Source organism: Miscanthus floridulus, chromosome 2 (genome assembly GCF_019320115.1).
Source record: "Miscanthus floridulus cultivar M001 chromosome 2, ASM1932011v1, whole genome shotgun sequence".
In the NCBI taxonomy this organism is placed as follows: Eukaryota; Viridiplantae; Streptophyta; class Magnoliopsida; order Poales; family Poaceae; genus Miscanthus; species Miscanthus floridulus.
Window position 1 is genome coordinate 173,459,275 of NC_089581.1, and position 11,738 is coordinate 173,471,012.

The window sequence follows — 11,738 nt, forward strand, 5'->3', positions numbered from 1 at the left end:
CTATGGCTGTCACTCATGCCAACAAAGCCCCTGCCTTGGGCCTTGTTGTCTAGCAGGTAGGTGTAGACCACTATGAGGGCCTCTTTAGAAAAAACAAGTCTCCATAACAACAAGGTAGAGATTAGTATCAACATGGGTTGGACCAGTTTCCCTAAGAGTATTAGCAACATTGTTCACTACATCTGACATGTTGGTGAGCAAGAGCATTTCATCCTTAATGAATGTGCCTCTCTTCCTCTTCCCACCCACCCTAGAAGTGGCCAACACCTCTATGGCCTTGCTGCCCTCACCAACTTCAGTGTTGGTTTTCTCCTCATAGCAATTGTCGAAGGCAGTCCCCTCAACCTTAGTAGCTACACTATCAGCCTGGTTGACCCCAAGGGCCTCACTAGAATGTAGTGCAAACATACCAGTGGCCATTGCATGACCAAAGATGGCCTCCATCTCTAGATAGAACCTAATAGGACAGCTAAGGAACTCAGCATCCTTAGGATGGTCCTGTAGGAGGGGATACAGTTTAGGTAACTAACAGAAAGATAAAGAAAAGGCAAAGATGAGGAAAGCATATTAGTTAATCTACCTTGCAGTCCCCAAGGTAGTGCTCCCTCTCTAGCATGATTGCATTCACATCACTGTCCCACAAGGCCCCACTAAGATCTTTCAGCTTACATATCCTAGCCCACTTTTGCCTCCACTTCCTTAAGTGGTTGTGCACCTGAGTTGGGCTAAGAGCCTCCCTGGTGTACTCCTTAAGGTACTTGGACACTAAGTTCACATCCTTGTCCTTGAAAACCTTGTCAGGCCTACTACCACCACTCACTAGCTAGGCTATCCTCCTAAGCACAAACCAGAGGTGTTCTTGTTCCACCTCATGGGCCCTGGAGCTGCTGGTGGTGCAGCAGCACCAGCAATAGCAGCATCAACATCTGCTGTAGCCCCACCAACCTCATTTAAGAGGCCAGCAGTAGGCACAAACCCTCCCTCAGCACCAACCAGATCTACAAGAGCTGAAGCCATGCTATTTTATTAACCAATGAAAGAATAACAGAATTACATGACCATGAATGTATAAGGTAACAGATGACCATGGGACACACCCATAAAGTGGCAGCAGCATGTCAGTAGCATGCAACTAACACATTATGGATGTGTCTCATGGTCATGTAGCATGAAATAGAGCATAGCCATGAATACAGTAAGCATAAAACATGATAGGAAGAACAACATTAAGATTTGGTGTGTAGTTGGTCTTAGCCTTGTCCAATAGTTATTACATAAGTAGTACACATCCAAATGTTCTATACCACTATACCAGGGTGAACAAATTGAGTTACACAAGAAAAAACATGCATGAATTAGGTTCTAGAGGCACCCCTACCCTCCTACATTGCAGTACAGATGGCATCCCTCCTATTGGACATGCCATGGGAATCTTGAGACAACAGCTCATGTACTGGTTGAGTATCATGGTGGCTAGGTGGCAACTAGTCCTCTGTGGGCACTACTTCATCAATGCCAAAGCCTAGAATCTAGTTGTGAAGAATGCAATAGGCTAACACAAGCTTGACCTGTGTCTTGTAAGGGTGGAATGGCTTGTTGTCTAAGATGCTAAATATATTCTTCAATGCCCCAAAGGCCCTTTCAACTGTGACCCTAAGTGAGGAGTGCCTTAGGTTGAATAATTCCTTTACATTGGTTGGGAGGTTTCTGCTGCCATACTAAGATGGTACCTGACCCCCCTATAGGGAGGGAGGAATCCACTGCGCCATGCATATCCTGCATCTACAAGGTAGAATTTACCTAAAAGTGCACCAAAGAGTGTCTAATGTGAATGTCTATGCCATGGTTAGGACATAAGTGTAGTGGATAGGCTAGTGAGTTACCTTGAGGCACAATGAACCCATCATTTCTCTCAATGGCATCAGCAAGAATGAGGGCATCATGTGCTGAGCCCTCCCAGCTAGCTAGTACATATGTGAACTTGAGGTCAAACTCCACATCAACCATCACATTTTGTGTGGGGTTGTGTTTCCTACCCCTGAAAGCCTGTTGTATGTATCTAGGCACCCTTGCAAACACATGGGTGCCATCAATGGCACCAACACAGTCCAAGAAAAAACTGTATAAGTGGGATAAAAATAGTGGTTGACATCTAAATTGAGTTATGGCTTAACAGTTTAATTGATAGTTACTTGCATGTAAGGGTTCCATCTATGGCTTCCAAGGATCTTTGGATGTATGCCAGGTGTAGGTGGTTTAATCATTTCACTTCTAAGCTCACCAACAGCATACAGAACCTGGTGAAAGTGCCTATGAATAGTCTCAATTGATCTCCTAAAAGACTGGTGAACTACCCTAAACCTTTGGTTGTGTCCAACTATATGGAGGAACATTGCAACCCGCTCCTCAACTGTGCACCCAGTAGTTTCAGGTACAAGGGCCTAGTTCTAAATAGGTTACACAAAGAAAAGAAATGAGTTCTTCTCATCCTTAACATGGAAATGCATTAAGCATCTGTGGAGTTGTAGATGTCCTGCAAGGTTTACTGCCTATGTTGTTCAGCATCAGTCTCTAGTTCATACAACAGTGGGTCAGGTTCAAGCCTTAACCTTTTAATCCTAGACACAACAACATACACCATGACAACTACCATGCCAGCTGCTTGTCTGGCCATCATCTCACGGTTTTCAGATGGATCCATCTACATGCATGTACATTCAAAGATATACTCAGTTTACACACTGGCTGGCCTCAACATGGTTGTGCAAGCATACAAAAAAATATTGTGGCACGGCTGCATGTATGAACATGCCTCCTAGTGCACTGGACATCATCATTGACCATCGTAACAAATAAAGAAAGAACATTGAACTACTAGCACATGAACAGCAGAAGCCAAACCCTAAATCCAACATCATTTAACCAAAACAAATCAAAGGAATAACCACAAAAGGCAGAAATAAAGCAGCATGTACGAGTAAACTAAAACCCTAGCATCATTGAAATCAAAAGCATACTGGCATTTGGGGGTCGATTTCACCTTAGGGTGGTCATCGGAGGAAAAGACAACCGCAAAATGGAGAAGAAGAAGAGGCAACGAAGAAGCAGCAGATCTAGATGGAGAGGAAGCAGATCCAGTCCGCACCACCATCTAGCACACCACCGGAACCGAGGAAGACGAAGGAAGAAGACGGCCTCCTCCCAGAGTCCTAGCGAAGAAGAAGGTGCAGCGCCGTGTCGCAACAGATCCGCGGCAGGGAAACTGAGAGGAAGCCCGTCGGGGAAGAACGCCGCCTCACCGGGCACCACCACACCACCTACGCCGGTATCTCACAGGTTTGCAGCAGTGGAGAGGGAATGGAGGAGAAGAAGGCCACGTCACGAGGAGGGGTGGCTTTATAGGCAAAGGATTCGGCGGACGAGGGAGTGCGCGTGGAGCTTTCACCGTTCCCGCGTGAGCCACCTGCCGCATCCCCATATCGCCCGCCATGAGCCACGCTCAGCCAAGCCCTAGAAAAACAGCGGATTCGAGCGTACCCAAGGAGCCAGGCAGAGGGGGTGGATTTGGTTGCGGGGAGACGGGCTGCGGGATGGGCCAAGATCACCAAACACGTGAACTGCACCTCGAGAGCGCAGCCAGGCCCACGGGCCACCCTTGCAAACACGCCATCTCAAAATATTTGTATCAATATCTATTCGGTAGATTTTTTTTCTGTCAGGAACCAGATTTGAACCGGTGACATGAGGATTTTCGGTCCTCTACTCGCTATCCTGACCTAAATGCCCACTCGGCCACTTGGCGGGCGTCCCATACCAACCAAACCCTAGCACCCGCCGTGCCGCGCCGCCATGAAGACCGAGCCTCAATCGAGGCCCTCCGGCGACAGTTCAACCTCAAGTGGAGGCGACATGCTCAGCCCATTGTTGAGCGGAGGCGGCAAGGCTCCGTGGGAGGAGATCCCCTTATGCAACCGGAAGTCTACATTGGCTCCGTTGAGAAGCGTACGCAGAAGCTCTGGGTCTACGAGGGCGCCTGGATGAAGCACCGCGAGGTCACTTACGTACCAGGCCTCTACAAGATCTTCGATGAGGTCCTCGTCTACGCTGCCGACAACAAGCAGCACGACCCCACCATGGAGCACCTCATCGTTGAGATCGACGCCGCTCAGTGCCGCATCTCCGTCTTCTACAACGGAGACGGGGACGGGATCCCGATTGAGGTCCACAGCCAGGAGGGCGTCTACGTGCCGGAGACGGTCTGCGACCCCAACGTGCAAGAGGCCTCCAGCTCCGGCGGGAGGAGCAGCTACGGCATCAAGCCTGCCAACATATTCTCGACGGAGTTCGTCGTCGAGATCGCTGACAGACGCCGTGAGAGGAAGTACAAGCAGGTGAGATGATTCAGCAGTAGTCTCCTCGTATGTTTTCGCCCTTTCGTAAAAAGCTAACTGACATCCGGGTATTCAGAGGAGCTCCAATACTCTCTCTTTTGCCATCCGACGAACGCATACTTATGCTGCAGGGACCTAGGAATGTGGGCGGGATCGGGGAATCATGTTGTGCTTGAGCTAGCTAGCTGACACTGCGAAGTGCTTGAGCCTCACACAGCAGCAATGGAGGAAGTTAGAGGATGGAACTACTAGTTGTATTCAAGGAAAAAATAGCGGGCTATAGCGGCGCTATTGCGGCCGGAGAGACTCAACGCTAAGGTATTTCTATTTATGCCGCTATGCTAATTTTAACCGCTATTGTGTGCTATAGCCCCGCTAATTGCATAGCTTTAGCTTTCAAATAGTAGCGCTATTTCAGATTTTTTTTCCAACACTAATAGATTTTGACAATTTAATTAGTTATTTCCTACTTATCATTTGCTTCTAATTTGGTATTTTAGATAATTAAACACTGAACTTTAATGAACCATGTTGTAATGTCATATTGGTAATGTTACCTAGACTTGTGGAACCTTAGAAACATATTTATGTTCATCGAAATTTATATTTGCCATGTTTTTTTCATCAATTATTGGTGTTTTTCATGTTTTCTTTATAAAAATGCTATATGTGGCCTCATAGCATTCGGAAAAAAGTTGCCGTTATTTTTAATAGCCCGCTATTTAAAACTATGGTTGTATTTCAATCCTTCTGTTTAAAAATTGAGAACTCAAGGTGGATGAAACACCTGATTGCACGTGGAAAGCTACATTGCCTTTGAGTTGGTGTTTCTGAGGAGTATAGGATGGATATATCACTGGTCCAGCATTCGTCATATAGGTATATATTAGCATCAAGGGGATGGGGCGATGAGCTAGTGAGATCTATCATCTGGAGTATGTATTGGAAAAGATCTGTTTACCCACGGCTGCACTGCACCCACCAGCACATGTATTTTACAGGCCGGGCTACTTTGGAAATGGAGAATTCTCATCTGCCGACTGCCAGGTAGCCCAGTGGCCACAAAACCAGGCTCTTGGCAAGCTGACCTCGCTCGAGATGAGTTTTTTTTGTGCACTAACAGGGGACCTAGCTGAGACCAAGACACGAAGTCAGACACTCAGACGCATCAGTGTGAGCACTAAGCACGTGCACTGCATAAGGGACATTGCTGATGCCAACATCCCTGATTCATCAGCACATCAACTCCTCCCCGCCCTCCCCTGAAGTGCACCAAATCTAGCTCGATGCACGGCATTGCTTGTGGAGAGCAATGGCATAGCAGCTATAGTTTAGGTGTCAAACTTATGTTATAGTTTGGGGTGTAGTAATTGATTCTGCCAAAGTAGCTTCCGCCCAAAGTTAAGGGTGCTGTATATAGATTTTTCCCATCTGAAAGTATGGTATGATATTATCTTGTAGTATGAATTAAGAAAAATTTTATGTACCTGTTAAGATTCGCTTATTGTTCAGATACAGAGCATGATGTTTGAACCCAATATTATTGCATGTTTTCTCTGAAAATATGGGGATGAAGTCCGAGCCCCAGGCTGCAATTTCCTTGAAGGGGGCGAATTGGACCAAGGTCACCTTCAAGCCCGACATTGCCAAGTTCAACATGACTCATCTTGATGATGATGTCATTGCCCTCATGAGGAGAAGAGTTGTTGATATTGTGGGTATTCTAGCACCAACGACCCTGCAGGTTTCGTTTAATGGCAAGAGGTTGCCAAAGTTCCTGGGCTTCCCAACCTATGTCAATATGTATCTTGATGCTGCGTTGTTGTCCCCTACCTGGAAGTCAACAGAACTAATCCCAAGGTTTTATGATAGTTTTAGACAAACCATCAATTCGAGTGTGTTGTCTAGCAATTTCGAGTTGTGTTTCTATCAATTCAAGCTTGCCTTTCTTATAGGATCATTGAGAAGTTCGATGATCAGGTGGAGGTGGTTGTGAGTCTAACAGAAGGGGAGTTTGACCAGGTAAGCGGACGTTTCTGTGCAACTAACTTCTTAGCTACGCTATGTGTTTTTTGAAGGAAAGCTACGCTACGTTTTCTGTGGCATCTTACACGTTTTTCGTGTTGCAGGTTAGCTTTGTGAACAAAGCTGCGACTTTTGCTGGTGGACCCCATGTTGATTATGTGTCAAACCAGATTACTGAATATGTTGCTAGTTTCCTGAACAAGAAAGGATGGAGGGCTAACACGGAAGAGCATGAAGTCAAGAAGCACCTACTCCCTCCATATAGGAAATAAAAGTCGTTTAGGACATGATTGTGCTTACCAAGGTGTCATTAATTAAGTGGTATTTTTCCATGTTTACCCTTATTAAATACGTCTGTGGGTGACTCCTAGACGAGAACGATTCGTAGCTGGACTGGTCAGGTGGGTGGGACTTGAGGCTTGCGGGCAGGGTTCGACTCCCTTGGTCGGCGTTTTTTTTGTTTTAACAAGATTTTGCATGGGTCTGTGGAAAAATTGCATGGCACTGTGAACGTGCGGGTGGGATGGTTTGGCGCGTCGGTAGGCTGGTTTGGGCGCGTTATCTTCGATTTTGGCCGCTGTCGCTCTCGTTTTCTTTGTTTGCTGCTATTTTTTTCGCGTTTGCTTCGTTGGCGCTCACGGCATTTCAATTCTGGCGCGCACGAGTACAACGCTTGGAGTCCTGCTTATTCTATTTAAGACGCTTCGACGCTTGGAGTCCGACGCTTGCATCTACTACTTGCACGCCTAGCTTCTTCCTTGCACGCCTAGCTAGCTTGCCTGCTTCTTAGCTTGTTGCTATCCTATACGACATGGCTTAGCTCTTGTTCATCTACTTCTTCCACTCTACAGCACAATGGCTAATTTCCTTCCTGCGTTTGATCTCAACGTTCGATTAGAAGATGATGACGACGGCGACGTTGCATTTGATCTCAACGACCCTCCGTTGGAACATGACAACGGTATTACTTGTTCGTCTCTTGTCCATTTTCTACCGTGCTATCTCTTCCTCTCAATCGTTTCTCATATCAAAAGGACTATTGTTACAGGATTTGATTTAAACTTGCCGCTAGATGAATTTGGTGCAGTCGATTTCAATTATCTACAAAATCTCGATGGTACATTATTTTTTCCATATTATTTACAATATGCACATGCCGTGGCTATTACTATTATGCACATGCCGTGACAAATAGATGAATGTGCTTGTTTTTCTCACTATAAATAGAACATGTTGCCGAACAATAGTGCTTGTTTTTTCACTATAAATAGAACATGCCGTGACTAGTAGAAGAATGTGTTTGTTTTTTTCACTATAAATAGAACATGTTGCCGACCAAGAGTTCTTGTTTTTTTTCACTATAAACAGAACATGTTGCCGACAACTAATGCTTGTTTTCTTTTAACAGAACCTGCTGGGGACAACCCCATCGTGCAAGAACAAGAGCAAGAACCCAACCGGAGGAAAGATATGACTGAAAAGCTCCGACAACAAGTTTACCAAGCTTTGTTGACTAGAAGCAATAATGCTCGATGAAAAGGTCGCAGTCCACCTCGACGCGGCCGGCAATGGCGTCACTCATGTAGTCCGCGTGGACGAGACCGCAGCGACGGCATGGCCTGAACCGCGAGTGTGCACGATTCCATGCTTCGCGGTCCTCATGGACAAGACCGCAGCGACCGCAAAGAAAAGCGCCCGGCGGCAAGGAATCCGGCACGATGGAGTCCGTCGCGATGGAGTCGGGCGCCATCTGCAAGTTCGGCATGGAGTCCGTCGTGATGGACTCGGCCTCCTTGGCCTCCGCCACCGTCGCGATGGAGTTCAGCGTGATGGAGTCGGGCGCCATCTGCAACTCCGGCGTGATGGAGTCCGGCACCGCCTCCATCTGCGAGTCCGGCGTGACGACCTCCTCCGGTTCCTGCGACTCCGGCGGGATGACCTCCAGCGACTCCGGCGTGATGACCTCCGCAGCGACTCTAGCGCGATCTCCTGCGACTCCTCCGCACCCGTGCCGCCAGACTCCACGACGAGCACCACCTGCGCCGCTGAACTCCATGGCAAACCTAAACACTAAGCCGCGGACGAGCGTGAGAAAGCGAGGGCGAAGGCGAGCAGCACCTGCGCGAGGGCGGCGCGTGTTTACTGCCTTGACGCGAGCGACGAAGCGGGCGGCGAGCGTGCTGGGAGTACTCCGTATTAACGAAGCGGGCGGCGAGCGTGCTGGGCATCGAACGAGAACCAGCGGGCGCGCGGAACAAAGCGTCGCCAGGGGCAAACGCGTCCAAAACCAGCCCCTCAAGCCAGAACCACTTCCTTTTGCATGGATGTAGTGTCGCCCAGAACGACTTTAAATTTGTATACGGAGGGAGTATGGATTTTCATTAATACGCTCGTGGAGAACCCAACCTTCAGTTCGCCAACCAAGGAGGCTTGGGTTGGACCTCTTGGAAGTTTGGAGTCGTTCAAGCTTTCTGATCTCTTTATGGATCAGGGTATGTGATGTTTTTAGCGTGGTAGCCTTAATCTTATTCAATTTGGCAGTAGTTGTACCAGCTGGTGTTCACTTCTTACTATTGCAGTTCTCTAATGTCTCTTATTAAGGCTAATACCCCCATGGAGGGCGCCAGAGAGACAGGACAAGCCGAAGCCGAAGCGTGGCTTAAAGAAAGATGAGCAGAAGCGTGGCTTAAAGAGAGCAGCTTAAAGAGAGATAAGCAAGCGTGGCTTAAAGGAGTTCCTCATGTCATGTGACCCAATGAATTGGGGAAAATGCTAAGAACTTGCTTTCCGTGTTTAAGATGAATGCTGTTCATATCTGTAGTCTATAACATCACGTGGATTATGGAATTAAGTGTCTGGGAACTATTTCAGTGCAAGGGTGATGACTTTTTAATATGCACTAATCTGACCTCAATCGTGTCGGCATTGCATTCGTCCTTTACTCCCTTCTGTCTGAATCTCTGAAACCTAACGCACGACTGCACGAGCCAATTGAGAGCTTGTTTGATACCCGTGGATTCACCTTAATCCATGTGTGTTGAAGTGGTTTAAATTTCACACCAAACCACTCTAAACATACATGGATTAGGGTGGATATATTGGTATCCTAATGAGGCGTAGTCCTTCGGAGGTGCTCATAGGGATAGGTTTGCGTACGTGTGTTCATATGGATGAATGTACGTGCGTGTTGTGGGCGTCTACGTTGTACTCTGTAATCCTCAAAAAAAAACATGACGAATCGGCTGATAGAGGCTTTTCGCTGTCTGATTATGCATGATTCCTTTTGTTAGTTTCGTATAAATCTTGTTACCATTCGCCCATGGTCACGTACCTAAAATTTTTATTTCCTAGTATTTTTCGGAACTAATGGATTTGAGTATAACGTTATAATGATTAATGGATTTTACCAATAATCTTTACACGAGCACAGCCCATCCTTGAAATGGTGGAACCGGTTCCTGTCCCTGACCACAATCTCGCGATCAAAGACGCGACACACGAACTTCGTTGCCTCATGGCAATCTCTACAGACTCTCAAATTCTTGGTGATCCGTATCGTGTCGCCGGACCTGGTGTGCAGGAGCCCAAAGGCGATGGCCAGCTTCTCACTGTGGTAGAGCAATGGCGTCTCCTTCTCCTCCTCTGCAATGGCGTGCAGCACGTCCCGGGTATCGGGCACATAGCCCTCTGCCCTGATCTTCCTCATCATGTCCCTGGCCATAGCGTACACCTCCTCCGCCTGGGGGTGGCAGAGGCCACCGCACTGGAACTCGCAGACCTCACCTTGGACCTCGATCACTGACCGTCCGGCTTCCTTACTCACATTCCGCTCATCCATCAGCCGCCGGACCCTAGCCACGTCCTCCCACCGGCCGGCCGTGGCGAGGAGGTTCGCCAGCAGCACATAGCGCCCGCTATTGTTGGGATCCAGCTCAATGACGCGCCACCCAATCGCCTCGCCCAGATCGACGTCGCCGTGTAACTTTGACGCGCCGAAGAGCGCACCGAGGACGCCGACGTCTGGCTCCATCGGCATGTCTTGGATAACCTTCTTGGCTTCCTCCAGCTGCCCTGCTCTTCCGTACAGGTCAACCATGCAGCCGTAGTGCTCCATCTTGGGCTCAATGCCGTATCTCTGAGAAATGTGGTTGAAGTAGTGGCGACCCTCGCTGACCATCCCGGCGTGCGCGCAGGCAGTAAGCACGTTCACCAGCGTGACGTCGTCCGGCGCCACGCCCTCCCTCTCCATCCGTCCGAACAGCTTCAGAGCGTCCTCGCCCCGCCCGTGCACCGCGAACCCACCGATCATGCAGTTCCACGACGTGAGCCCCCTGGCCGGGAGGGCCTCGAACACACGCCACGCCTCCTCGACGCAGCCGCACTTGCAGTACATGTCGACCACCGCGGTGGCCAGCTTGTCGTCCATCTGGATCCCGCTCCGCTCCACCCACCGGTGCACCTCCCTCCCGCGCGCCAGCGCACCGGCGCCCGTGCACGCCACCACCGCAGTAGCCGCGACGAAGGCGTTCCCGTCCACCCCGCTCGCCCGCATCTCGTCGAACACCTCCAGCGCGTCCAGGAACCTCCCGGCCTTGACGTACCCGGATATCATCGCGTTCCACGACACGAGGTTCCGCTCCGGCATCCCGTCGAACAGCTCCCTCGCGTCGTCGACCAGCCCCAGCTTGACGAGCCCGCCGACCATGGTGGTCCACGACACGACGTCGAGAGCGCCGGCGCCGCCGCGGAAGATGCGGGAGGCGAGGTCGGGTCTCTTGTTGGCATGGTAGGCGGCGAGCAGCGCGTTGAGCGACTGCGTGTGGGCGTGGAAGCCGAGCTTGAGGAGCAGCGCGTGGAGCTGGGCGACCAGGTGGAGCGGCTGGGCGCCCGGGAGGATGCGCGGGAAGGTGAAGTGGTCCGGGTGCAGGGGCAGCGAGAGCATGAGGGCCAGCAGCCGCGCGGCGTGGCGCGTCGGGAGCGCGGAGAAGAGCGGGTTGAAGAGCGCCGGGTGCGGGGCCGGGTGGCGCGCCAGGAGGCGGCTCGCGTACGGGAAGTGGGAGTCGGGGGTCGCGGGCGAGGAAGGAGAGGAGGCGGCGCGCGTGGGCGGGGTGGGAGGCGACGCCGAGACGGATGAGCTGCGAGTGGTGTTGCCGCAGCACGGCGATGGAGGTCAGCGGGATGGGGGTCGGGGCCGGAGCGGACATGGACATGGACATGAGCAGAGCACCTTGGGGCATCTGGAGCGATCAGCGGCGATAAGCTCAGTGGCCTCCGAGCGCATCAAAGCGAGTCCCAATTCGCGGTGACCACTAGCTCGGTGCC

General features: G+C 50.1%; 1 protein-coding gene and 2 pseudogenes across 1 annotated transcript; 2 read left to right on the top strand and 1 right to left on the bottom strand.

Annotated features, from left to right (window-relative positions):
- Window positions 1-3,849: 3,849 nt before the first annotated feature.
- Window positions 3,850-5,995, top strand: LOC136540720 (DNA topoisomerase 2-like; annotated as a pseudogene).
- A 53-nt stretch (window positions 5,996-6,048) lies between these two features.
- LOC136537468 (DNA topoisomerase 2-like) lies at window positions 6,049-6,688 on the top strand. The gene is made up of 3 exons (XM_066529431.1): window positions 6,049-6,251; window positions 6,347-6,413; window positions 6,521-6,688. The coding sequence occupies exons 1-3, from the start codon at window positions 6,049-6,051 to the stop codon at window positions 6,686-6,688; spliced, it is 438 nt and encodes a 145-aa protein (XP_066385528.1).
- A 3,058-nt stretch (window positions 6,689-9,746) lies between these two features.
- Window positions 9,747-11,653, bottom strand: LOC136535741 (pentatricopeptide repeat-containing protein At3g62890-like; annotated as a pseudogene).
- Window positions 11,654-11,738: the final 85 nt, after the last annotated feature.

Excerpts from the sequence above, each read along its gene's own strand:
- LOC136537468 (XM_066529431.1), top strand. The coding sequence starts at position 6,049 with ATGACTCATCTTGATGATGATGTCATTGCCCTCATGAGGAGAAGAGTT. Across the intron at positions 6,252-6,346 it reads TCAACAGAACTAATCCCAAG|GATCATTGAGAAGTTCGATG; the intron begins GTTTTATGATAG and ends CCTTTCTTATAG. Across the intron at positions 6,414-6,520 it reads CAGAAGGGGAGTTTGACCAG|GTTAGCTTTGTGAACAAAGC; the intron begins GTAAGCGGACGT and ends TTCGTGTTGCAG.